Source organism: Meriones unguiculatus, chromosome 3, assembly GCF_030254825.1.
Source record: "Meriones unguiculatus strain TT.TT164.6M chromosome 3, Bangor_MerUng_6.1, whole genome shotgun sequence".
Lineage (NCBI taxonomy): Eukaryota > Metazoa > Chordata > Mammalia > Rodentia > Muridae > Meriones > Meriones unguiculatus.
This window is the reverse complement of record NC_083351.1, coordinates 21892405-21920137: the sequence shown is the minus strand read 5'-3', so window position 1 is coordinate 21920137 and position 27733 is coordinate 21892405. Positions and strand designations below refer to the sequence as shown.

At 47.2% G+C, this 27733-nt stretch overlaps 1 protein-coding gene across 4 annotated transcripts; it reads left to right on the top strand.

Moving 5' to 3' along the window:
• Positions 1–113: 113 nt before the first annotated feature.
• On the top strand, positions 114–27733 carry Bsdc1 (BSD domain containing 1). Of its 4 annotated transcripts, none has more exons than XM_021636961.2 (11): positions 114–179; positions 420–480; positions 3686–3802; positions 9150–9317; positions 11402–11456; positions 13682–13797; positions 14169–14237; positions 14419–14497; positions 15337–15804; positions 24088–24191; positions 27295–27733. In XM_021636961.2, exons 1-11 carry the CDS (start codon positions 169–171, stop codon positions 27328–27330), a joined length of 1284 nt encoding a protein of 427 aa, XP_021492636.1. In that variant the 5' UTR covers positions 114–168; the 3' UTR covers positions 27331–27733. The 4 variants fall into 4 exon arrangements, with proteins under 4 accessions (XP_021492636.1, XP_021492645.1, XP_021492618.1 ...); XM_021636970.2 differs by having other exon boundaries at positions 26326–27733; XM_021636943.2 differs by having other exon boundaries at positions 14154–14237.

Here is a 27733-nt window from a genome sequence, read left to right as displayed (position 1 = left end):
AAATCGACATCGGGACTCGGATTGGACAAGGGCGGGACATGTGGACGTAAGGGGCGGGGACTGGGCGGAGGGCTAGGGAGGGACGCGCTCTTGGGGGCGGAGCCTGAGGGGGCGGTGCCGTGTCGGAAGTCAAAGGTCGGTAAATAGTGGTGATGTCATGCAGGCAAGATGGCGGAAGGGTGAGCTTGTCGTTCTGCTCTCTGACTCGGGGGCCTGGGTTCTCCCAGGGTTGGGGTGCTGAGCCAGGGTCCCTGTTGGGAACAGGCTGCCCGCGTGGGTGCGGACCGAGCCGAAGGGGCAGAATGGAAGCGTGGTGCGAGGGGGTGGGGAAGCGGCCCGCGAAGCCTCACCCGCCGGCCCCGGCGGAGGCTGGGCAGGAGTCGCACGGCAGGGCCTCCAGATGTGTCTGTCTTCCACAGGGAGGACGTGGGGTGGTGGCGGAGCTGGCTGCAGCAGAGCTACCAGGCAGTCAAAGAGAAGGTAAGCCGGGCCAGCACCCTTCTCTTCGGCAGGGCACCGCGCCGACTTCCTTGCAACCAAGTCCAGCCAGCCCTGCTGGATTTTTCGAGCTTCCTTGAGGCCATTTGAGAGAAAAGGGTAAAACACCACCACTAGCAACACCTTACTCTCTCAGCAGTTCAAATAGTAGCGTATATGACTATGACTACTCTCTCAGACAGACTAAGGATACAGACCTTAGTCAAACGATCTTGGGCCTCGGTCCGGTGGGGAGGCAGTCAGACAGAATAGCTGCTTAGTTCCTGTTGTAAATCCTGTGGAGGGAAGGTACCTGACATCTTGTCTAGGCTAGAGAGGCATGAGCATGCCAAGGAAGGTGTAAAAGATGAAAAGCAAGGATGAGGATTGCCATAACACACCAGTGCCTGATGGTGCCTATCTGAGTGGTTTGCAAAGGGAAGGGGGATTGATGGCCAGAGAGTGGAGACCTGGGGAAACGGCTGGCTGAGGAATCCTGTGGCTTGACGTAGGCTTGACCCTGTAGTAGGCAATGCCAGTTGGTGTTCCTGTTTTAGCCCACAACACGTTTAAGACCAGCTCGCCTAAGTTGTGGAAAAAGTAATTACTGTTTACCTCCAGCAAATGAAGTGGAGTCCTGCTTCAGGGCAGACTCCTAGAGGCTTCTGATCCCAAGTCAGCCCAGTGCTTTAGGCTCAGAGTCCACCCCCTCTCCCTAGCCTGGGTACCCCGATAGCCCCTCTAGCTGCAGCCCAGCACAACTGAGAATTCTCCGAGCTGTTTGTTTTGTTGAAGATGAAGAGGAAGGACGTTACGCTAAGGTTAAATACGAGGTCTCAGAGTAGCAAGCTTCTCTGAGAAAGCACAGCAGGCAAGGACAGGATGGCATTCATACCAGCAGGCCTTACACAAGGTGTTCCTGTGCGTTTTAAGGCCGATTTCAGTAAGAGAAGGAGTACTCTCTCCCTTTAGTCACTTCTGTTTATGGGAGCTTGGGCAAGTTATTGTTTTTTGTTTGTTTTGTTTTGATACAGCCTCATTATGTAGGTCGCCCTTGGTTGCTCTGGAATCATATGTCGTCCAGGTTGGCCTCAGACTCGCAGGGATCCACCTGCCTCTGCTTCCCCAGTGCACACATTTGACTTGGACAAGTTTGGTTAGTTTTTTTTAACTTTTGAAGGCTTCATTTCCTCACCTGTCCTGAGGATCGAATGCTAATACATAGGGTTCTAAGACAACACGTAGCACTTTGAGCACTCTGCAGACATCCACTCTATCGCGTGCTGTAGGTAAACTTCGTCACCGTCTTTTTTCGGCTGCATTCTCTTGCTCTCCTGATGCTTTCCTTGCCGTTGCTTCCCATCCTGCCTCCTTTTGGATCAGTCGCTTCCCTGCTCCCTTAGCATATGTTGCCCCAGAGCCTGCACCTCTGAGAGAGCTGTATAATCTGTCTTCCTCTGCTTCCTACCTGCTCCTGTCCTGAGCCTCCTGTGTATCTATCCTACACATCCAAGTGCAAGCACACACGCAGTCTTAGGGGAGGCACAGTTGCTTCTCGGCCTCACCGCAGAGGCCCTGGTCTCACTGCAGAGGCCCTGGTCTCACTGAGTCTGGGCGCTTCCCACAAACCCTTTCCTCCTCTGGTTTTTTCTCTACCCCTTGACTTCACAAACTCTTCCCTCAAGTCGTTGTTCAACAGCCTCACATACTTTAAAAATATGAAGTCAACAAGCTTGATCTCAATCCCCACCCCTGCAGCCACCACCTGTGCACTTATCTGTAGTGACACTCATTTCACGATCGCCAGCTCCGCTGGGTAGTTTTTAGCCCTTATCTTTCTGGAACTTTCTGTAGCAGTTGACACTAACATATGTTTCATACCTCACCACACTCCTCTTTTTTTTTTAATTTCAGTCTTTTGACTTTTGTGATGTAGTTCTCTCCCAGTTCTCCACACACTTGTCTGGGTTTTCCTTTCCTGACTGTTGAGCTCATGTTTCTCTGGCTGCCCTCTAAGAACGGGGCTCTGGGGATCTTTGTCCTCAGCTCAAGCTGTGTGAACTCCGCAGGCTCTCACTGTGTACCTGTCTTTTGGGGGGTGATTGCTGTTTCTTCTCCTAGAGCCTTTGGTGCTTAGGGGTAGTTCTTACTGAACAATTAACCACCCAGCTATCCCATGGTCACCTTGACCCTGAATGCCTAAAACTATGCCAATCACTAGAGTGACATAATAAAAATGGCAGTGGGTCTCACCTGCTTCAGCCTTTTACTGGTTCCTCATTATCCTGCTCAGTCATGCCAGGCCAGTCAAAAGTAGGCAGGCCCATCCTAGAGAAAAGGAAAAAAACAGAATACTCAAAACCATGCCTTGGCTGGGCACGATGGTGCAGACTCTCGCCTCAGCACTAGAGAGGGAGGCAGAGGCAGAAGAATCAGCCTACATAGTGAAACCTTCTTGGAACAAAACAAATGCTCAGGTGATTGATGCCACATAATATGAGAGGGTGTGTAAGGTGGGGTGAGCACAGAGGCTCCAGGAAGTCACCTTGAGTTGGTGAGCATGATAGAAGGAAGGCAGACATGGAAGGCAGCAGAAGACCAGCTGGCTCATGCTAGCTCTGAAACAGGTTGGTTAGACAGGAGCAAATAGCATTCACTCCAGAGAAACCTAAGGGATAGACAAAACCGGAACAGTGGAACCAAGACCTGAGGGAGAACCTGTGCTTCCTTGGATTAAAAAAAAAAAAAGGCTTTAATCCCAGCATTCCAGAGGCAGAGTCAGGTGACTCCCAAGTTCAAGGGCAGCCTGGTGTACAGCATGAGTTCCAGGGTCAACCAGAGAAGCCCTGTCATGGGGTAAGAGAGGAGATATATCAAAGCAAGTTTTCATTTATGTGAACATTCTTAATGCCATTCTGCCTTTGAGATCATTTGATAGCAGAAAAACCATGACTAAGTGAGACTCACTCCTGGACACATAGTTTGTGAGTGCCAGGGCCGAGACTCGGTCCTTAAGCAGAGGAGCAGGCATTTTCCTCTCTGCTGTCCACTGAGCCCAGATCGTGGAATTGGCACAAGTAAGCATTATTTCCAAGCCATGGCCCTTAGGTCACCTGACTTTCCCACATACCTGTGTGGTGGTGGGGGGGGCTAGACACATGGAATGATGGGGCCCGCCAGCTTTGCCATTCTCCTCTGTCTTCCATAGTCCACTGAAGCTCTGGAGTTCATGAAGCGGGACCTGACGGAATTTACCCAGGTGGTACAGCATGACACAGCCTGCACCATAGCGGCCACAGCCAGCGTGGTCAAGGAGAGGCTGGCCGTGAGTACCCGCACCCTGAGTGATGGCCCTGGGGACCTAGTGGGGACTCCCAACTTTCTTGTCATTAGGTGATTGTTTTTCCCTGTGGGGAGAAGGGGATGTTTTTCCTCCCACTTTGGAGGAATTGTTTATCAAGCAAATATATACAGAGTAAGTACTAGTTTTGTGATGTCTGTATTGTTTTAGCAGATATTTTCCATTAGTAAAATCATGCATCGTGGAAAATGTAGGTAAGCAGAGTGGTGTACGTGTGTATAAAAGAAACCTTTCCTAAGAAGGTAACTGTTGTTACTATTTGGGTGAAATACACTTATGCGTACTTTTTTTAGGAAAAAAAAAAAAGTTAGGGCCAACTAAATATAATTTTTAAAACATTTTTATTTATGTATTTATATGTTCCTCTGTGTGTGTGTGTGTGTGTGTGTGTGTGTGTGTGTGTACACGTACGTGTGTGCTAAGTTAGAAGAAAGCTTGTAAGAGTTGGTTCTCTCCTTTTGATTCCAGGCCATTAGGCGTGGCAACATGTGCCTTTATCCATCCACTGGGCCTTCTTGCCAGCCCCTAGCCCTGAATACCATTTTTTTTAACCTATTTGTTTTTACCCCTTTGGCTTTTCTTTTTTCTTCCCCCTACCCCCCATCTCAAATAGCCTAGCGTAGTCTCAAACTGGTCACATACCAGAGAATGGCCTTAAACTCCTGATTCTCCCACCTCTAACCCCAAATGCTAGGCACATACATGTACCAACATACCTGGCTCTTGACTTACTTTAAAAAATACATATGTATGCATGCACAAATATATGTATATATTCATATTTATTTAATATATGTGGTTGTTTTGCATGCAAAAGTACCTGTAAATCACATTCATGCAGTACCTACAGAGGACAGAAGAAGGTATAAAATCTTCTGGAGCTGAAGTGACAGATAGTTATAAGCTACCATGTGGGGGCTGGGAATGGAGGCCAGGTCCTCTGGAAGAGGACTACTTAAATTGTTGAGCCGGCTCTCCAGCACCTTAACTTACTTTTTACTTAAGGCATTGCAGGCCTCCTCCTACAGTGTCCTCAGGTGCCTGGTCATCGGTTAGAACAATTTAAAAAGCCCTTAGTTTCCTATTGCGCTTCTGGTATTGTTCACAGAACTTCAGTAATGTTATTCTTACTAAGATTTTGCCCGTTATCATAATGTTTTATTATGCAGTATTGGAAAGAGTCAAGGGTAAGTATAGCTTAGCCTTTTAATATCTATTGCAGAATGCCTAAAAGAAAATATTTTTATGGAGCTAGAGAGATGACTTCGTGGTAAAGTGTCCCTGCTGCTCTTACAGAGGACCCTGAGTTGGTTCCTAGCACCTACATGGTGGCTCACAGCCATCTATAACTCCAGTTCCAGAGGTGCATGTACATACATACATGCAAGCAAAACACACAGAGAAAATACTACAAATCCTAAAGAAAAGATTCTTAGTAGGAAGCCGGAGAAGTGTGTTATTTGAGAGCTAGTGTGTTGGTTCCTGGTCGCATCACTGTGTTCAGATGCCTGGTAAGAGCAACTTAGGGAGGCTTTGTTCTGGCTCACACTTTGAGGGTACAGTCCACCGTGACTGGGCAGCGGGGTGCAGTGTTGAGGGTACAGTCCACCGTGACCGGGCAGGGGGTGGGGGGTGTCCTCACAGCAGGGGCTTGAGGCAGCCGGTCACACTGCATTCGCAGTCAGGAGCAGACGCTAGTCTAGCTCAGCGTCTCCATTGGCTCCGTCCAGGACCCCAGCTCATGGGATGGTGCCCACCTCAGTTAACCTAAACTGCATAGTTCTTTGTGCGTGCCTGGAGGCCAACCTGGTTTAGATAATCCCTCACAGGGGTGGCCAGAGGCTTGCCTCTTGGGTGATTCTAGAACTTGTCAAGTCGGGAGTCCATCGTGACCGAGCAGACTAGGCATGGTGGCACATATCTGCCCCTCAGCATGCAACATAGTGAACTTGAGGCCAACCTGAGCCGTGTAAGTCTCTGTCCCCCCCAAACAGTTAATTTTTTAAAAATATACACACACACACATATGGACCAACAAGATGGTTAGCAGTACTTAAGTACTAAAGTACATGTCACTCAAGCCTGACAACCCGAGGTCAGTACCAGAGCCCATGTAAGAGAACCAGCCCTCTGGCCTCCGTATGTTCACAATGCTGCATACAGACATGCCCCCATATCACATAGACTAATAATAAATTTCAAAATTTTGAGTATATTCCTATAGATTTCAGGTATGCTTATTTTGTGCCTTATCTTCTCAAAGCTGTTTCTTTTTTTTTTTTTAATATTTTATTTATTTATTACATACACAATGTTCTGCCCACATGTATACTGCAGGTGCCAGAAGAGGGCACCAGATCTCACTATAGATGGTCATGAGCTACCCTGTGGTTGCTGGGAATTGAACTCAGGACCTCTGGAAGAGCAGACAGTGCTCTTAACCTCAGAGCCATCTCTCCAGCCCCTCAAAGCTGTTTCTTAATCTCAGATGTACAGTGAAATCTTTGGGTGAGCCTGGTGTTAAGATTTTAAAGTCAGTGCGTGTCTTAGTTAGGGTCCAGAGGTCCTGAGTTCAAGTCCCAGCAACCACGTGCTGGCTCATAATCATCTGTAATGAGAACTGGTGCCCTCTTCTGGCATGCACGCAGAATACTGTTTAAATAATAAGTAAATAAATCTTAAAAAACAAGCAAACAAACAACAGAAACTATGACCACCTGGCAGTGGTGGTGCACGCCTTTAATCCCAGCACTCAGGAGGCAGAGGCAGGTGGATCTCTTGAGTTTCAAGCCCACTCTGGCCAAAACAATGTAGGGAAGAAAGGGCTTATTTGTCTTACATATCCCCACTCAACAGTGGAGAGCCCACCCCATATGAGCTTCCTATAGCCCAACCTTACAGAGGTATTTTCTCAGTTGAAGTTTTCTTCTCTCTGATGACTAGCTGTGTCAAGGTGACATAAAACTAGGCAGCATAGTGCAGAAAGCAAAAATAGTTGATCAGAGAGAATCTTGTATATCTAATTTTCTACGTGTGAGTGTGCACGTGAGCTGTTTTGGTGGTTTAGAGACCTCATCTCACTCTGTAGCCCCGTCTGGCCTCAGACACATGGCTGTCCTCCTGCCTCGACCTTCCAAGAACTGGAACTATGGCTTTGAGCCATTTGTGGCTAACATGCTGGCTTTTATATACAGTTTTCTCATTAGTCTAGAAACAGACTAGTTTCCTCATTTCGTCTCTGGCTAAATCAGTTGCCCTGAGATTCGTAGAGTCCATGTTAGAGCAAATAAGTTTTTGAGCTAGTTCTGATGGCATGTAACTCTTTTTCCTGTACAAGAGGCTGAGGCAAATCTCTTGAACCTAGATAACATCATAAGTGAAGCCCCTCTCATAAATGAGCAAAGGAAGAGAAGAGAAGGAGAAGGGGATTAGGAATGAAAACAGGAAGAGAAAGGAGGACAAGTTTAGGGTTTCTCATCCAGGCTTACTTACAAAGTCTTTCTTGCTTACCATAGCTACTAAGAATCACAAATGACAAATTGGGTGTGGTGGCACATGCCTGTAATTCTAGCACACAAGAGACTAAGGTTTGAATGTTCAGACCAGCCTGAGCTATGAAGCAAGACCCTGTCTAAAAATCCAGTCGAAAAGTATGAATGGCAGGTTGTAGCTTGATGAACTGCTGCGTGTAGCCAGTAACAAGCACCACTTATTTCACTGCTTTATCCTTTTTTCTTTTCATTCAACAAATATGATTGTGTACTTAATGCCAGCATGGATGCCAGGCACTCTCTCAGTTATACTTGCCTAGGCAGCTCAATAAAGAATAAGTACTGCTAGGGCTGGAGAGACAGCTCTTTCAGAGAACCTTCATTCAGTCCCCAGCACCCATGTCCCACAGCTCACAACCACCTGGGACTCCCAGCTCCAGGGGACTTGGTGTTCTCGCCTGGCCTCTGTGGAGGACACCTGCACACATTCATAAATATATGCATGTGCACACACACGCAAACATGTTTTTAAAAAGAAGAGGTCATGTCAACACATACCTGTAATCCCAACACTTGGGAGGTTGAGGCTGGAAGATTTTAAATTTTAGTCTGGCCTTGGGAACAAGTTTTAGGTAGGTCTGCGCTACATAGCCCTGGCTACAAAGCAGAATCTTGTCCCAACACAGCAAAGTTAATATTATAGATTTGCATGAGCTTTTTGGTGTCTGCCCTTCCTCTCAGTTCATCATCCGTGCCAGGCAGAGGGCGTACTGACGCGTGATGTACTGATCGTCCTCCAGAAGGTCTCACCAATAATGGAAAAGTTGTATTACAACACTGCTCTTCGTTTATGTCAGGCCTTAGCCATGCCTTAGTCATCCACATTTCACAAAGGACAGGCTCAAAGAGCATTGTGGTCTTGTAACCTACCAGTATTAGATACAGCATTTAAAACCACCACTTGGGCTGGAGAGATGGCTCGGGTTAAGAGCACTGGCTGCTCTCACAAAGGTCCTAAGTTCAATTTCCAGCAACTGCATAGTAGCTCACAACCATCTATAGTGAGATCTGGTGCCCTCCTCTGGCCTGTAGGTGTACATGCAGACAGAACACTATACATAATAAATAAATAAGTCTTAAAAAACAAACAACAAACCACTCATTTCAGGTTTACTAAAATAACATGGCTCTTCTTTTGACTGTGTGTTTAGAAACATGTAAATGTGCATGCACGCATGTTCATGCGGTATGGAAAGTATCTGTGGGTTCACATGCGTGTGTGGTTTGTGTGGATTCAGAAGCCAAAGGACACCGTGAGGTGCTCTGTAGCCATCCACCTTGTTTCTTGAGATAGTGCCCCTCACTGGGCCTGAAGCTTGTAAGTTAGGCTCACCTGTGCCCTCTGCCAGCAAGCACCAGGGATCTGCCTGTCTTTGCCTCCCAGGCTCTGTCACCAAACCTGGCTTTTTACATGAGTGTATAGGATGCAACTCAGGTCGTCACGCATGCACAGTGAGCACTTCTAACTGAGCCATCTCCTTTGCCCTCCTGCCAGTTTTTGATCAGCCTAGATTGCCTTGACCCTTTGATGTAACAAGCAGCGGCAACTCTCATCAGGTGTACCCTGGCCCTGTTCTGTGTCCCCAAACGGGACTGGAGGGCTCGAGTCTAGACTCCTCCTCCAGCCTGAGGTGTGGAGGAGTTTGTATGCATCTGATCCTTGTGCATAGTATACCCCTCTCCCAATGCTTCACCTTCTCCACCCCAGACTGCATCCTGCTCCGAGAACACTGTTTTCCTTTCTTTGGTTTTCTCTGCAGACTGAAGGCTCCTCAGGGGCAACAGAAAAAATGAAGAAGGGGTTATCTGACTTCTTAGGGGTGATCTCAGACACCTTTGCCCCCTCACCAGACAAAACCATCGACTGCGATGTCATCACCCTGATGGGCACACCCTCTGGCACAGCTGAGCCATATGATGGCGTCAAGGTATTCACTGGCAGCCTTTGTTAGAGATTTACCTACCAACATATAGTCACAAAAGCAGTCTGTGTTCAGGCTAAAAATAGAGACAAATTAGTATAACAGAGAAACATCAAACATCAATAAAAAAGTAGATAATTGCTATATTTTTTCTTTTTTTTTTTGGAGGGGGTGGTCAGGGTTTCTCTGTGTCATTCTGTAGACCCAATTGGACTACAGAGACCGACCTGTCTCTGCCTCCTGAGTTCTGGGCTTAAAGACATGCACTACTATTGTCCAGCAACTGTATTTTTTTCTTTCTTTTTTTTCCTTTTGGTTTTTTTGAGACAGGGTTTCTCTGTGTAGACTTGGCTGTCCTGGACTCACTTTGTAGACCAGGTTGGCCTTGACTCACAGAGATCAGCTTGCCTCTTCCTACCTGAGCACTGGGACAAAAGGTGTGCGCCACCAAGCCTGGCTGCAACTGTATTTCTATAATCTCATCACCCAAAGATACCTCTGGTTCCTCCTTGTCTCAGGACCTTCCATATTGCTTTTGTAATGTTCACAAACATGAGTAAAGATAGTTTGAGCTTTTTCCTTTTAAACAAACAGGCATTATGTATTATGTTTTAAAGAGATACATAACAAACTATTAGCATCTTTCATAACCACTTCTCTGCATCTACATTCCTGCAAATGAGTACAAATAGCATCATTTGTTCAATCACTTTCTTGTGTTACACATTTGGATTCCTTTCAGCTTTCAACCATAATAAGGATACTGAGAACATCTCTGGTACATAATTTGCCTCATATTTGGGTTCTTTAATTAACAAAAAAGGAAGAGACTAATTTCCACTAGAAATAAATGTAGCAATTGGAACCCATGAGCAGCAACTAGAGCAGTATGTTTGTGTGTCTGTCTCCTGTTTCATGGTCAGTCTCTCTTGAATTCACAGGGTCGTATCATGGCAGTCAGGCCTTATCACATTGGGTTTCCATTCCAAACTTTGATTACTGGCACTCTTTAGTAACATGTGCCAGAATTTTGAGCTTTGAAGTGATAAGAGTCTAAGTTATCACAGTGACTCAACACCAGAACTCACCTGCTGATGCCCTGTGTGGTGTGAGCAAAGAGAGGCTTTTCTGTTTGTCGGCTGAAGTCGGCCTTCCTGTGGCCCTCCAGTGCATCTGGTAGCACGGTTCTAAACTTGAGCTTTTCTTTTCTCTTACGCTGGGCCTAACTTTGTTCCCTGCTATGTTGGCTTTTTACATGCTGAGCAAGTGCCTACGGCTGAATTACATCTCAGCCCAAGATGGTGTTGATGGAACAGTTATTATTATTATTTATAATGATAATATTTTATACTAATTAATTATAATATAAATGTTTTAAATTATATAAAATAATTATATTATTATTGATGTTATTATTTGGTTTATCAAGGCAGAGTTTTTCTGTGTAGCTGTGGCTGTTCTGGAACTCGTTTTGCTGACCAGGCTGGCCTCAAACTCAGATCTGCCTGCCTCTGCCTCCCAAGTGCTAGGATTAAAAGCCTTTGCTGCCACTTTTCCCAGCATTATTGATGGGCTTTTAAGTTTTCTTTTATTTATTTTAAGACATAATTTCACTGTATAGTATTGGTTGGTCTGGAACTCAGTTTGTAGATCAGGCTAGCCTTAAACTGACAGAGCTCTGCCTGCCTGTTTCTCAAGTGCTGGGATTAATACAGGTGTACACCAGCACTCACCCTTTTTAACTTGGGAATAATTACCTTATTTCACAATCTGCCCTTAAATTTGGACTTTATTAACATAGTAGCATTTGATGTATTTTTAATGTTCCCATTGTTCAGGAGGAGTTGTGCATATAATTTGATAACCTGCTTACTATATTTTCTTAGTTTTCAGGGTGGGAGTATGGGGTAAGAGACCACTTTTCTGAGGGGTGAGCTGAGTGCCACCATGATTACTAATAAGTGCCCTGTGGATTTGCCAACCAACAAGGGGGAAGCTGGGTTGCAGCTGATTGGATGCCATGCACAGAGGGGATTTTCTCTGTGTCCACCTCCCCAGAGTTTCTGTTGTCTCTTCTCTGTTGCTTACAGGCTCGCCTCTACAGTCTGCAGTCAGACCCAGCAACGTACTGCAATGAACCCGATGGTGAGGGGGTAGCAGTGGGGGTGCGCTTGGGGGGCCCATAGATGGAGAGGTATCACAGAGCAGGTAGCCCTACATACTGGGAACATCATAGGACCCGTAGATAAACCTTTTGCTGTGTAAAGTAGGTAAATGGCCCCATTTCCTCCCTGAACCTCAAATCTCTTTACCCTAACCCTGTCTCTTGAAGAGGCTTCGCTCTTACGGTCCCTCAGCTTCTCTGTTTAGCTTGTCTGCCATCCCTGCTGCGCTCCCACCCCATCCCTGTGCCTTTCTACTATGCCCTGTTATAGAAATTAGAGACCAGAAATGAGTGAAACCCTCAAACTGCTTATTCCTTCAGAACCAGATGCAAAAAGAGAGAGAAGGGAGACAAGGAATCAAGCAAAGAGTGGTTTGGCCCTGCAGCACTGTGGGCAGTGGGCATCCGCGGAATGCACCTAGCCTGTGGGGTCTAGAAGCAGCATTCATGAGTGGGGCTCTGTTCAGGCCAGGCAAGAGTATATTTGAAAATCCAGAAGGAGCTAGGCATGGAGGCGCGCTCAGGGAGGCAGAGCAGCGGATCTCTGTGAGTTCAAGGCCAGCCTGGTCAGCAAAGTGAGTCCAGGACAGCCAAGACTACACAGAGAAACCCTGTCTCAAAAAAAGAAAAAGAAAAAAAGAAAATCCAGAAGGAACAGGGAGCCTCTGTTTGGTGACATAAATGTAAAGTTCATGAAGGAGTAAAGGCAGCCTAGGAGCTCATTGGGAGGCTTTGTGTATCAGAATAAGCAGCTTGTGTTTGGTCATGAGAGACTCATAGTGATGGTTCTAAACTTTTATTGAGTCATAGAGGCCTTTAAACATCTATTGATAGGCAGGCACAGTAGCATAATACTCTTATAATCCTGTAAGATACTTGGAGGCTGAGGCAGGAGAATTGAAAGATTGGGACTAGATTGAGCTATATAATGAGTTCACAGCCAACTTGGGCAATTTAGCAAAACCTTGCTTCGAAGTAAAAATAAACAGGACTTGGGATATATTTGTCTGCCATACATAAGGCCTTAAGTTCAATCTCTAATACTAGGAAAAAAAATCACCACTAAGCTGATCAAAATGGTGAGACCAGTGGTAACACACGCCTTTAAGTATTTGGGAGGCAGAGGCAAGTGGATCCCTATGAGTTTGAGGCCAACCTAGTCTACAGAGTAAGTTCCAGGACAGCCAAGGCTACACAGAGAAATTGTCTTGAAAAAACAAAACAAACAAAAATGATGAGCCCTTTCCATAAAATTTTCTGTACAAGGCCATGTTAGTGCATGCCTTTATTAATCCTATGACTTGGGTGGCAGAGGTGGGCAGATCTCTGTGAGAACATGTTTGTGTGCACACACACACACGTGTATATATACTGTAGACCCTAGCTTTAAAGGCTCACATTGTAAAGAACTATTGAAAAGATTCGAGGCCCAAGGTGATCAGGCTTTGCATTTTTTAAAGTAGCCTTGAGGCCATGTTGTAAAGGTTGAGAGAGGTGGAAGGTAATGTAGGGGGTGCCTAGGGATCCCCATGTCAGAGGTAAGACTGGAGAGGGGCAGGCTGGTTGAAGAGGAACCGTCTGTGACAGAGGAGTCTGAAGAAGTGGAATCAGAGGGTAGGTAAGGAAGGCTCTGGGATGTCTTATGGGTTTCCAATGGCAATAGAGTGGAAACAAGAATGGTAGCTAGATCTGGAGCCCAGGGTGGGTTCCGGGTGGCGAAGAAATAGGAACTGTCAGAAGAGGCTAAAATGGTTTAGGGGTGACTCATGAGAAAAAACAAAGTGGGGAGAGGAAAAGGAGGAGCCCAGGTAGACCCAGAAAGTTCAGAGAAGGAGGAAAGGAACAGAAGATGGAGAGGGCAGAGGCTCCTGGTCACATGACGTAAGGGAGGACAGAGACACCGCCACGCGCTCTGACACCGTGGGTCCACATTTAGCAAAGCTGTTTCAGTGGCTGAGTGCGTAGGACTGAAGTGGCAATAGAAATAGGCGACATTGGAGACCATAGTCCTTTCTAGAGATCCTGATCCTGGAAGAACCCACCCAGCCCTTCCCCTAGCCTGACTCTTTTCCCTTTAGACGAAATGGTCTTGAAAAGAACCCTTAAGCTTTCTTTACCGTCCAAGTCCAGGCTTAAGTGTTTTCTCTAGTCCCGGTGTTCTTTCCTAGACACAGGGAACTGACCGTCAGCGTCTGTCCCTCTGCAGGGCCCCCGGAGTTGTTTGACGCCTGGCTTTCTCAGTTCTGCTTGGAGGAGAAGAAGGGGGAGATCTCAGAGCTCCTTGTAGGCAGCCCCTCCATCCGGGCCCTCTACACCAAGATGGTGAGGGCACAGCCCGGCAGGACCTCTGCTGGTTCCGAGCCTGAGGTGTTGGGAAGTGGGAGGGGTGTGTAGTGGGGGATCCTGTAGAGCCAGGTGGGCCATGTGCTGAGCGAGAAGATGCCAGGAAGAGGCTGATTTGCCAGGCTTCCGGCAGTCAGGATAGTGAGAAAGACCAGCAAAGTCGTTATAGGAGTTTTGCTCTCCTTCGTTGGCCAAATTGGGCCCGGAAGGTGGGTCTGGTTGAAGTTAACATGTGGTAAAAGGGCTTTGACAATTATTGTCAAGTCACTTCTTGTGTCTAGACTCTTCGAGTGGCTGGGAACAGACTCCGTACATCATTTCTAAATCTTTACCAGCACTTTCCCCTCCAGGTTCCAGCAGCCGTCTCCCATTCAGAATTCTGGCATCGGTACTTCTATAAAGTCTACCAACTTGAACAGGTAATGCTGGGCCACCTTGGGAAGGCCCGCCCCCGGCTTTTGGGCAGGAGCTGGGTTTTTGTCAAGGCCAGAAAGTTAGAAGACTGTAGTCCTTCCTGGAGGTGCCAAGGGTCCTAGGGTCAGGACCAGGGCCTGAGAGGAGGGTACCCTAACGTCCTGGTCCTTACTCTCCCACCCTCAGGAGCAGGCCCGGAGGGATGCCCTGAAGCAGCGGGCAGACCAGAGCATCTCTGAAGAACCCGGCTGGGAGGAGGAAGAAGGTAAGAGGCGTTGAAATGAGATGGTGACAAATTTGTCTATGGTACTCTAGAAGGCCTGGAGAGACATGGTGTCCCTGGGGAAGCAGGGATGAGTACAGAGTGGTGCTGAGCACTCAGCTGACAGGGAACCTGTCATACAGGCTCATGGGACCCAGAGTTTGGGTACAGAAATCACACCAATCTGCTGTTGGAGCAGATTTCCATGTTACATATGAACCTGCTTAATGACGGAGGCGCACACTGAAATCTAAATTCCCCCACCCGCCCACCCCGCCCCATGCCCTTCTACATAAGACTACAGGTTTGTGGCTCAAGAGTCTGGTACTCAAGAGGCAGAGGCAGGCAGACCTCTATGAATTCCAGGACAGCCTGGTCTACATAGTAAGTTCTAGGTCAGCCAAGGCTACATAACGAGACTCTATCTCAAAGTTAAAAAGAGAAAAGGGAAGACTCTAGCTCAGGATGTGTTAAATACTTACTCTGTATGTCCAGCCTCCGTTAAGAGCTTAATGTAACGTGTGGGTAACTCTTAGCAAGAAGCCCTTCTTGCTCATGAGGTAGCAAGTTGAAAGTAAATACTGGCTTGCACAGACGGACCAGAGTCTGGCCTTGGCTTTCTTGTGTCTCACCTTTTCTCAGGCTGTCGTTAGCAGTCCAGCTTGGCCTCTCCAGGTGAGACTAACAAGCAGGGAGTGTCTGCAAAAGGATCTGTCCTGAGGAACACGGAGGGACACAGGCTAGGCTTCACTGCGGTAAAGATGGTAGGATGTGCACCGTCCCAGGTTGCCTTGGGGCTAACGAGGGCTACACTCCCTCTTTGCCTACCTTTCTCTCTGCAGAGGAGCTTGAAGCCATTGCGCCGTCTCCAAAAGAGGCAAAGATTCCAAAAGAGACCAAAACTTCCACATCCCCTGAAGATGGGCCTGGCCCCCAGAGCCCTTGTGAAGAGACTCCAGTGGAGCCCCCTGCAGAGGTAACACCATCAGAGAGCAGTGAGAGCATCTCCCTCGTGACGCAGATTGCCAACCCTACTGCACCCGAGGCGCCAGTGCTGCCCGTAGACCTGTCCCAAAAGCTGCTTGAAGCGTCTCTGGAAGAACGGAGTCTGGCTGAAGATGAGGGTGAAACTGGACCCCCGCCCCCAGTTCCCTCCAAGCCTCTAACCCCTGCAGGCCGAGCGAGCGGCCCAGAGCCCAGGCCTCCAGCCAGAGTAGAGACCCTAAGAGAGGAGGTGCCCACAGACTTACGAGTGTTTGAGCTGAACTCAGATAGTGGGAAGTCTACACCCTCCAACAATGGCAAGAAAGGTAGGTCTGGAGGCCTGAGTGCAGGGGGCTGTATGAGGGGGAAGCAAGAGCTGCCAGCGTGTGTGTAGATGTATCTGTCCTTCAAGCAGATCCTGGGGACAGACAGCCTTCACTTGTGGTCGTGGGAGGAGGGCTGCATATAAATCACCATTCTTTATTAACTAACATTTACACAGTCTTTGAATGAAAGGTGAAGCGCCGGGAAATTGTTGGGGTCTTTTGTTTGCCTTGGTTTTGGCTTTCTGTTACTGTTTTGTTTTCATTTATATGTCCTATCTGTGTGAACCATGTGCAAGCAGTGCCCACAGAGTCCAGAAGAGGGTGTTATGTTTCTCCTGGGAATGAAGTTACAGGCAATTGTGAACCACCATGTAGGTGCCGAGAATCAAATCCAAGCCCTCTGTCAAGAGCGGCCAGTGCGTTTAACCTCTGAGCCCTGTTCTAGCCCCTGGTGTTGGCTTTTTGAGACAGGACCACACTCTGTAGCTCAGGCTGACCTGAAGCCATGTAGCCTAGGCTGGCCTTTAAATCCAGAGTGGTGGAACTATAGGAGTGAATCGCCCTGCCCAGCAAGGTAGGGTCCTTACATCCCCAGAATGATGCTCATGCTAGCTAAAGGTCACATGGTTTTAATGTTCCCCTTATTTCACATGCCCAGGTCCATATTAGCATCTTCATTTTACAGATAAGAAAAATATCTAAGCTGGGCAAGGTAATACACACCTGTAATGCCAGCACTCTGGGAGGCAGAAGTTTGAGGCCATCCTGGACTACAAAGCAAGTTCAGGACAACCAAGGCTACAGGGAAACTCTGTCTCAAAAAACCAAAAATAAAAATAAAATTAAAAAAAAGTCTAGAAATGTTAGGTAACTTTTTCAAATTAATGTGACTGGAAAAGTAGAACGCCTAGCTTCAGAACCAGGTCTGTGCCTGCCTTGAGTCCATTAGGCTTGGCCCGTTTGTAGCCTTTTAAACCTTGCCCTTGTTGGGAATCCCCGTGGTGTTGGTGTTAGAGGTCTCCTCCCTGTGGAGCCCGGGAAAGTCAGCTTCTCTAAGCCTTGTTACGAGAGACCGAGCGGGGACCTAGGTCAGGGATGAGCTGGATGCCCGAGAGTGAGTCGAGTGAGCCAGCTTCAGCAGCAGGGCTTTAGCTCTGCCTGTACAGTGGAGGCTTAGGCTGGAGACTGTGTACATGAAAGAACTTTCTCAACCCCAGGAATTACAGGCAAGGGTAGATCTGTCAGCCTTCCGCGTTTCCCGCGACCCTGCTGCAGATAACCACCCCTTGACGGACATGCTGCCATAGAGCTTGCCCTGAAGGTGAGGTCTGGGCTGCAGTGTGATGACAGTTTGCTGCAGGAGATGGTAAATGCGCTGGCCACAGCCTCTGTCAGGGAATGCACGTCAGCTCCTGGCGGAAACTTCCACGTTCCCAGTCTCTAACACGGCGCTTCTGTTCTCCTTTGTTCAGTGAGGTCATCCATTGAGCTCCTGCCTGTTCTTTATGAGACACTAAGAGGGTGGGGCAGAAGGGACAGTCTTTGTGATGAAACATGAGCAGTATAGGACAGGTCTGATACTGGAGCATTCAGAGACAGGAGGACTCTGAGCATCAGCAGTGATTCACCAAGGACACAGAGGTGGAGAGTTGGGGCAGGTGCTGGGGAGTCATAGTTCAGCTTGAGGGGCGTGTTTACAGGCTTGTGGCTAAAGCCCCCTTCCCATATTTCTTTTGGGTAAGAGAGACACAGAATAGTGGGAAAGTTGGTTCTCTTTTTTGTTCATTTTTTTGAGACTGGGCCTCATTGTGTATTACTGATGGCCTAGAACTTGCTGTGTAGACCAGGCTGGTCTGGAATTTACAGAGATCTATCTGCCTATTCCTCCTACTTGCTAGGATTAAAAGTGTACACCAAGCCACCAGCCTGAGCTGGTTCTTAAAAAGCAATGGAGAACTTCACATCTTGAACTGGACTTGAGGTTTAGACTGAGGGCTGAAAGCAGCAGAGCACAAAGGCCCAGGTCATAGGCCATGTGACTTTAGAAAGGTCACTGCTCTTCTCTTCCGTAAATGGAAATTGTTTCATAATAGCCCTCAGTCAGGGCAGCAACTTTGGTCAAGCCCTACTTTGGGGAAGTGGTAGTAGCTGTCATAGAATGCTTTTCTCCTGCTCTGATGAACATCATGACTGGAAGCAACTTGGTGGGGAAGGCTTTATGTTTTCTTACGCCTCCACATAAGTCCGTCACTGAGGGAAGTGATGCTTACTTCAGGGAAGTTGCTTGAGGCAGGAGCCTGGAGGCAGGAGCTGGTGCAGAGGCCATGGAGGAGTACTGCTTCCTGGCTTGCTCTCTATGGCTTGTTCAGTCTGCTTTCTTATATGACCTAGGAACCTGCCCAGAGGTAGCACCAGCCACAGTGGTTTGGGCCCTCCCACATCAATCATCAGCCAAGAAAATATCCCACAGAATGGCTAGTCTGAGAGAGGCAATCTCTCCAGTGTGGTTCCCTCTTCCCAGTTGACCCTGACCCTAGCTCTGTCTGGTTGACCAAACAAAACCCAGCCAACATAGTACTAATGATAGGTAATATTCTCTAAGTGTTTCTGTGCCTGGACCTGTGCTAAGCACTGGATCTGCCTATCACTAGAGCCTCACAAAGCTAAGATCTATGCAGTTCCCTATTTTCATACTGGTAGAAAACCACAAAAGAACTGGGCGCTGTGGTGCACACCTGTAATCCCATCACTTGGGGAAGCAGAAGCAGACAGATCTCTGAGTTCGAGACCAGCCTGGTCTATAAAGCAAGTTCCACGATAGCCAGGGCTACACAGAGAAACTGTCTTGGAAAGAGAGAGAGAGAGAGATAGAAGGGTGGCTCAGCAGATAAGAACACTTGCTGTTCTTTCAAGAGGGCCCAAGTCTAGTTCTGAGCACCCACTCAGACCTCTCAAAACCACCTGTAACTCCAGTTCCAAGGGATCTGAACTCTCTTCTGCCTTCCGTGGACATCTGCGCTCACTTGTACAGATACACATACACAGACATAAAAATAATAAAATGAAAAGAAAAACCAGTCAGCCCCCTGAAATCAACAGGAAGATCACTGAAGACTATGAAAGGGTCTGTAGGAAGGTGGAATAGTACACAGTGGACCTTAGAGGTATGGGATGGTCCAGCCCTCTGAGGTTATAGTTATGGATTGCAAGTGAGATACATCATCTCTGTTGTGCCTTTCTACCCCTCATTGTGGGTTGTTTGTTTGTTTTGAAACATGGGTGCTGGGAAAGGAGTTAAGGTCCTTGGAAAGAGCAGTATAGATTCTAACTTGCTGAGCCATCTCTACAGCCTGAGCCTTGCTGGAACCCATCCTCCTGCCTGCCTCCCTCTCAAGTAAAAGCATGATGTTGTATGCCAGGCTGTGCTACATGGTGGGCCTACACTGGATGTGGAGGTTGTGTGTGATCCCCAGCACCACCGGAATGGAGGGTGGGAAAGAAGCAAGCTTGTGCTGGCTCCCTTTCCTTCTCACCCCATCCCACATCCCAGGCTGCCAGGCTGGATCTGTGTGCAGCCCCAGATTGCACTTGCCTCTCTCGAGATCCTCAGCAGAGCTGCGAAGGGGAAGTCGGGATGAGTGTGTGGCCTATGGCTCTGACTTACAGCCCCACTTCACTATTACTCGTGGAACCTGTTTTTTTAATCTCTGTTTAGGGAAATGGGAAAATAAGTGCACAAAAAATTAACTCTGGTTGATAGAACCTTCAGGTTAGTAAATCACCTAGGTGGAAAAACAACAACAACAAAAAGACTCCATCACAAAATGTTAGCATTCTTAACAGATCTTGTAACATGCCCCTTGTGTGACAGGACAAGATCTGTGCCATTAAAGCCTTCATTCTGTCGTGTGTAAATTGGGACTGTTGATACCCAGCATAGAAGGTAGATGTGAAATGTTCCCAAACATTAGCTGATGCCTTTCTGCTTCTAGAAAGGTCTGCCCTAGCATTTAAGCCTGAAGAGCCAGATCAGGGGACACTATCATAGCCGCAGCCACACAAGGAATTGGCTAAGAGTCTGGCTTTTGACCCACAGGAAGCCACGCTGACAGATAAGCAGATGAGTGTCCCGAAGGCACAGCGCAAGAGAGTCTCCATACAGTAGCAGAACTTGAATCTTGGTTGAAGGTCCGCGCTAACTTGTAGACCTTCCAAATCCACCACATGTAAAATTACCGTGAGACAAGACCTGTGGAAGAAATACGGCCCTACTTTTCCGTTTGTCAAATACCGTTACATTCAACACGTAATTGGCACATGACATTCATACCGCTAATGCTAATGCTGTTATTTCTCAAACAGCAGGTTCATTTCTTCATCCAGTTAACCAGGCTATCTAATACAGAATCCTAGGCTACACCTGGCCTCTGAGTCAGAATGCCGGGGCAGGGAGAATTCTGTCTTCTAGTAAGCTTCTGCAGTGGTCTTTGTACAGAGGATGGTATTTGTATTTTGAGACAGCTGGATCTCAGGTATCCTATGCTGATGCTAAACTCACTTTGTAGTAGAGGATGACCTTGAACTTACGATTCTGCTGAGATTGCAGAGTGGGCCACCACACCTGTTTTGTGCTTCGTTGGGTTTTTGGTGTTTGTTTGTTTGTTTGTTTGTTTGTTTTTCAAGTGTTGGAGAAGCAAACCTAGGGCTTTGTACATGCTAAGTAAGTGCTACCTCCCCAACCTCTTTTTTAGCATAACTTGAATGATTGGCAACTCAGAATTATTTGACCAATATTTTCACAGTGGGTGTAACAGTCAGCCCAGGCCTGCCAAGCTGCAGAGGCTGTGGCAGGGAAGAGAGGACCAGGCAAGGCCCTTTGTGCAGAATGTGGAGCAGAACAGCGGTTTTTGCAGTTCATTTCTTGCTATAATTTTGACATAACTGGTTTCCGTATCTAGAACAAGTCATGCCCAGGCGTGGTGTTTAAAGCAGTCCTCACACTGTATCAAATTGCGTGAAGCAAGAAGTAGAAAACTGAGCAGGCCAGGTCATACCTAATTGTGAGCTCTTTGGACCATAGTGTGTGTGCTGTCACAACAGGAGAGTGTCCGCAAACAGCATGTGTACAGGGGGCACGGATGTTTAAAGAACAATTTAGGCTTTAATTTTCTTTCCTTTTTTTTTTTTTTTTTTTTTTTAGGACAGGGTTTCTCTGTGTAGTCCTGGCTGTCCTGGAACTCACTCTGTAGATCAGGCTGGCATCAAAATCAGATATCTACCTGCCTCTGCCTCCTCAGTGCTGGGATTAAAGGCATGTGCTGAGCTGGAGAGATGGTTCAGAGGTTAAGAGCACTGGCTGTTCTCCCAAAGGTCCTGAGTTCAATTCCCAGCAACCACATGGTGGCTCACAACAATCTATAGTGAGATCTGGTACACAGACATGCATGCAGGCAGAATGCTGTATAAATTAAAAAAATAATAATAATAAACCTTTTTTTAAAAAAAAGGCATGTGGGGCTGGAGAGGTGGCTCAGAGGTTAAGAACACTGGCTGTTTTTCCAAAGGTTCTGAGTTCAATTCCCAGCAACCACATGGTGGCTCACAGCCATCTATGATGAGAGCTGGTGCCCTCTTCTGGTTCTCAAGCACACATGCAGGCAGAATGCTGTAGAAATAATGAATAAATAAAATTTAAAGTAATGTGTATTTAAAAAAAAAAAAAAAGGCATGTGCCACCACTGCCTGTTGACTTTAAATTTTTTAAATTTATTTTTGACTTAGGGTCTCACTGTCTCAAAACACCAAAATAAATAAGTAAAAGGTTTTAGATGTGTGGGTGTTTGGACTTTGTGAACCACATGCATATCTAGTGCCCCAAGGTCAGAAGAGGGCGTTGGATCTCCTGGAATTGGAGTTAAGGAAGGTTTTGAGCTACCATTTGGGTGCTGAGAATAGAAGCAGGGTCCTCCGCAAGAATAGCAAGTGCTTTTACGCGCGTGTGTGTGTGTGTGTGTGTGTGTGTGTGTGTGTGTGTGTCCCAACTCCAGAAGATCCAACCTACTCAGCCTATAAAGGTGCTCTCATGCAGACCTGCACACACACAATCTTTCTCCTCTCTCACAGAGTTGTGTGTGTACATGACAGCAGCCTTTATAGGCTAGAAGAGTGGGTTGGATCTCCTGGAGCTGGAGTCACTGGCAGTTGTGAGAGGCTTGATTTGATTTGAAAACTGAACTCAGGTTCTCTCCAGGAGCAAGATGCATTGTTAACCACTGAGCCACCTCTCCAGCCCTGCCCTTCTTCGTGTGAGTGTGTGTCTGGTTTTTGTGCACACCTGTGCATGCATGAGCTTACAGTAAGAACAGTTTGTGAGTTGCTTCTTCCCTCCCATCATGTGTGTTTTGAGGATTAGACTCAGGTTATTAGATTTAACAAGCATCTTTACGCAGTGAGCCATCCTGCAGACCCTGTGTTCCATAAAAGCAGATCTGGCTCTATGAATATTAGGTATCAACTTGATACCCTAGGCAAAAGGGACTATATATATATATATATATATATATATATATGAAAAAAAAATCCTGTTCTTGGGGCTCATGTTATACATCCTGAATTATTTGACAGTCAGAAGAGCTAACCTGATTATATGTTATAAAATAAATGCAGTGGGGGGGAAGCAGTGTGAAAGGAAAAGGTTGCGATTTAAAATAAGGTGGAAGAGTTTGCCTAGCTTGCAGGAAGAGTTTGAGCCACAGCACTGTATAAAACAAGCAAGGCGGCCCACACTAGAACCCCATCGCTTAGAAAGGTTAAAGAACGAGGATCTTCAAACACATGGTGAGTCTGAGGCCAGCGGGAACACTTGAAACCCTGTCTCAAAGAGTTGTAAATAGGGTGAAATAGACTTGTCGCTGGGTGGTGCTTCGAGGTGTGTAATACCTGCACTGAGAGGCTAAGGCAGACAGGAGTTTGAGGCCAGCCTGGCTTACATAGTATGACCTGTTCTAGAGAAATAAGCTGGACATGGTGGCTTGTGCTTCTAATCCCAGCACTTGGAAGAGGAACGAGACTCTGCTGCTATTCTGACGTGTTCATGCGTGTATGCATTATACTTTATTCGTGTTCACCTCCTGTTACCCCTCCCCCCCCCCTTTTTTTTTCTTAATGTGGATCCATGAGTTTAATTAGGACTACCTCCCAGAGCCCAGGTGAGGAGCTATTTACAGGAACAAGGGCAATTTTCCTGTACTACTCTAGAGAAATTGTCTCTCTTTCCCCAGCAACTGTAACCTGTCTGTAGACCTCAGGGAGGGAAGGTGGCTCATGAGCCTGTCCTGCCTAGCAGTTACTAAATTTCTCTAAATCCTGAAGGTGCTTGACCATGGTGACTTCTGCTTTTAATCCCAGCACTCAAGGGTGAGAGGGAAATGGATTTCTCTGAATTTGAGGCCAGGCCAGATAGGACGAAAGTGTTTCAGGGAGAGGCAAATCAGTTTTTTACTTAGGCAATATACACTTGTGCCAAGACCCCTTGCAATTGGGAAGCAGAGGTAGGTGGATCTCTAAGTTCAAGGACAGCCTGGTCTACATAGCAAGTTTCAGGACAACCAGGGCTGTATAGTGAGACCCTGCTCGAAAGAAAGGAAAGAAAGAGAAAGGAAGGAAGGAAGGAAGGAAGGAAGGAAGGAAGGAAGGAAGGAAGGAAGGAGGGAAGGAGGGAAGGAAGGGAAAGAAGAAAGAAAGAAAAAGAAAGAAAGAAGAAAAGAAAAGAAAGAAAAAGACAGGTTCTCATGTACCCCAGTTGGCCTAGAAAAATCTATGTTGTCAAGGCTAGTCTTGGACTCCTGATCCTGCCTCTGCCAAGTGCTGGAGAGCACAGCATATTTCCCCATACCTGGTTTCCTGCAGTCTTGGGGACAGAACCCATGGCCTTGTTCATGTAGGCAAACACTGAGCTATATCCCCAACCCTAAGTATGTAAGAGCATGCTGTGTTGCTTAGGGCTCTAACTAGACCTTGGGTATGTCACATGTTTTACTACCGAGCTATATCCCTTTCAAAGCTAAAGATTCTTCTGCCTCCAGGATTTTTCCTTTTTCCTTACTACTACAAGTAAGATCATTGAGCCCAATTCAGAGTGATTATAATGATGTATGTTGTCATCCCGTTTAAAAATCACATGTACACATGCACACACACTCACGGGAGCAAGTGCCTAAATAACCATATGTAGACACTCCACCTCCTCTCACGCTGCTTATTCCATGTGGCTCATGATTGCAGGCTCCAGCACGGACATCAGTGAGGACTGGGAGAAAGACTTTGACCTGGACATGACGGAAGAGGAAGTGCAGATGGCACTTTCCAAAGTGGAGGCCTCCGGTGAGGTGAGTGGGTCCAGTCAGGACAAGCTAGTCCCGTGATGTGAGGGTAGAAGTCCTTTGCCAGCAAACCCTGCTGCCCCTTCAGGGTAAATCCCTACATCTAGCTGAGCTGATGCCTGCAGGAAGAGAGATGAGGCTTCGCCATCAAGCCCATGACACTTGTCATTGGGCTCTGCTGATGATCAGTTCTAGGGTGGGTGCATGAATGAGTTCTTGACCTTAGCTCTGTCTCACAGTCACCCAAGGAACTAAAAACAAAGCAGACAAACAAAAAAACGATGCTTACATGGCATGGTGGAAGTTATTCCCAGTGTAATCCCAGTACTCAGGAAGAGGCACAGGGAGCTTACTGCCTAGACTAGTTCAGAGCAAATTCAGGCTAGCCTGGGCCTGGATTAGATATAGAGAGAGATATAGATGTTAAACTCTGTCCCTAGCCTGCAATTTATGAGACTTTAGCAGGTTCCTGGTCTTGAAGACAGGAGGCCTTTGATTGAGACCAAGACATTTCACCTCTATTTCCTCTCCTAAAATACAGGACTGATAGTGGCTGGCTAGAAGCTGTAGTGAGGTGCACTGTTTAAACACTAAGTGACTGACAGCACTCAGTAGACGCCAGCGTCACACACCGCCAACCCTTCCCTGCTGTTAAGTTTAAGTGGCCTTTATTGTTTTCGTTCTTTCCTACCTTCCCAAATCAAGAGCTGGCCCAGCTTTGGCCGGGAGTGATAGCGCACACCTTTAGTCCTGCTGCTCAAGAGATAGAGGCGGACAGATCTCTGTGAGTTTTAGTTCAAGGCCAGCCTCATCTACATATCAAATTCTAAGACAACTAGGACTACACAAGAGACTCGGTTTCAAAACAAAACCAAAAGAAGTAGGCAGTTTAGAGAATTGGAGACACAAGGTCTGCGTCTCAATCTCTCTGTGTCTCCCTCTAGCCTCTTCTTTTTCTCTCTTATTCTCTTCCTTTCTCTCTCCCCTTCTTCCTCCCCCAGTTCTCTCTCCCTTTTCCCCCCTGAGGGTGGGTATCAGTGACTCACTGTATAGACCAGATTGGCCATGAATTTGCATCAGTCTTCTCGCCTCTGCCTCCTGAGTTCATGGATTACAGGCATGGACCACCAGGCTCCATGACAAGGATCTGGTGTCTGACATTGCAGAGCTGGGAATTGATGACCTAGTCAAGAGTATTTTGCACCTGTGACCTCACTGTTACAGAAGACCACCTGTTACACCTTAAGGATTCGCAAGCTTATGTCTTTTAGCTCTCTTTAAAACCTAATCTGCTTGGCTGGGAAGAGCTTTGTGGTAGAGCACTTGCCAAAGCATCCAGGAGGTCCTGAGTTCGATCCCCGACTCTGAAAACATACTCATACAACAAAATCTGACAGGCAGTCCACATCAATCCTACTGCAGCAGGAGTCAGCTGAGAACAGGCCAGGAGTGGCAAAGCAAGAAAAAGACCTAAGCTGGAAGTTAGGGTACAGAAACCCTGGAAAAGACCTTGTACAAAAAGAACAGAAGGGGAGGAAAGAGTCCATTTGACCTGTGACAGATGGAGTCAAGTCCAGACTCCCTAAAGCTTGTTTAAAGTTGACAAAAGAAGTAAAAGTTTAGCCAGGCGGTGATGGCACACACCTTTAATTCCAGCAATTGGGACCAGAGGTAGGCTGTGAGTTCTAGACCAGCTTGGTCTACATAGTGAGTTACAGGACAGCCAGGGCAAGACAGAGAAACCCTGTCTCCAAAAACCGACACACAAAAAAGTTTTAGCTGTATCAGCACTTGCAGCACTGTGCTACCCTGTTCTTAGTCACAGTGCCACTCTCAGTTCTTGGCTTTTGAGGTACATGGCCTTTGCTAGCAGGAAACACGATCTCCTTTCGGGAGTGGCTTCTTGGGCAGGCCATCCCATGCCCAGTTGTGTTGGAAGTATTCCCTTTGGATCTAAAGCAGTCAAAGCAGCAAGCCTCTCTCCCTCAGGCATCGGGCATCTGTGTTGCCTAAAGCTAGGGCATACCTGTGGGGTGGGCCCTGCCCAGTGGTGGCCTTGCTCAGCACGGGGAGGTGGGCTCCGGGCTTGACTCGGAGGAGTAAGCGTGTCTGTGCTCTCACTGTCTCCTCACCTTTGCAGCTGGAAGATGTAGAGTGGGAGGACTGGGAATGAGGGAGCCAGCGCAAGCAGCTCCCCGACCCACGGCACATCCCACCTCCCTCGCTCGCTAGTCTCAGCTGGCCTTGGAAGACACTGAGAATGTCCCCCAAATGGCCTCTGCCATCCAGACCTTGGTACATACTCTGGTGGCTCCTTGCTGGCCCTCTGCTCACACCTTGGAAGAGCCTTTCTAAATACAAATCCAGAAGTCTGACTTGTGCCAACCTTAGGATGACCTAAGGGGATGACCCTTACCCTGTCACCGGAGAGCCTGCATTTCTCTGCTGTTCTAGGGATCCCTGCTGGGAACCTCCTGGGGTAGCCATCTTCTGCACAGAGACAGGAGCTGATGCACTGGTCTCTCTTTGAAGAGGCCAAGACAACACACTCTATCCTATAAGCTAGTAAACCAGCAAGGAAAGCCATGCCACCTGTCCTTGGCAACACAGGGACAGCGAACAGCGTCTTGGTTCCTGTCACAATGAGTAAGAGGCAATCATCTCTGGGAAATTGTCTCTCTCTGGAATCTCCATCCCAAGCATTTTCCATTCCTGGAAAGGTCCTGTGGGGTTCAGGATCTAAAACCAAACTTGACTCTCCTCCAGCCCACACTGGGATATCCCCACACATTCCCAGGGCTTTTATGTCAGATGCACCCAAGTCCTTAGCCCAGCTGTGCCACTGCAAGAGTCTGCTCTTGTTTCTTTCCCTCCCCAAGAAGGGAGGGAGCCACTTCCAAGCCTTTCTGTGTATTGACTGATAGGGCACCTGCTCCAAGCAGCTATCTAGCTTGACTCCCTTAGCTTAAGACAGAAGCCAGCTGTGAGCTCTATGAAGCGTGAGCAGAGGCAAGTACTCATGGTCCATCATCAGGCCAGCTTCTCCTCAGCCCTCTGCTCCTGAAGGGATGTGCGGGGACAAGCATCCTGAGACTCCTGTCTCCTACAGAGGCCCTCCTTCCTGAAGACAGCCTGGGCCACATGAAGACCTGGTGCTGCATGGATTGCTGCTCTGGTGGTTCTGCATGCTAATGCATCCACCGGTGACAAAAGGAAGCTGGTTCAGGGTCACCGTGAATGGTGGGCACTACTTCAAACCTTCAGTGAAGGGGGAGGATGGAGAGAATGCTAAATATTTTTTTTCTGATGGGATGGGTTTTTCTCTTTGTAATTATTTTAGTTTAATTAACCTTTTGGTTGTTTGTGCAATATTATATATTTTAAATTATAATGCATCTCCCCAGAGTATTTTGTAGTTGGGAAAAGGAAAAGAAAAAGAAAAAAAAATTCTAACAGCTGTTAGTTTTGTAATTAAAAAGGAACAAAAAAAAGTTTGTCCTGAACCTTTTACAGATTTGCCGTAACAGCATTAAAGTGATTGAACAGAA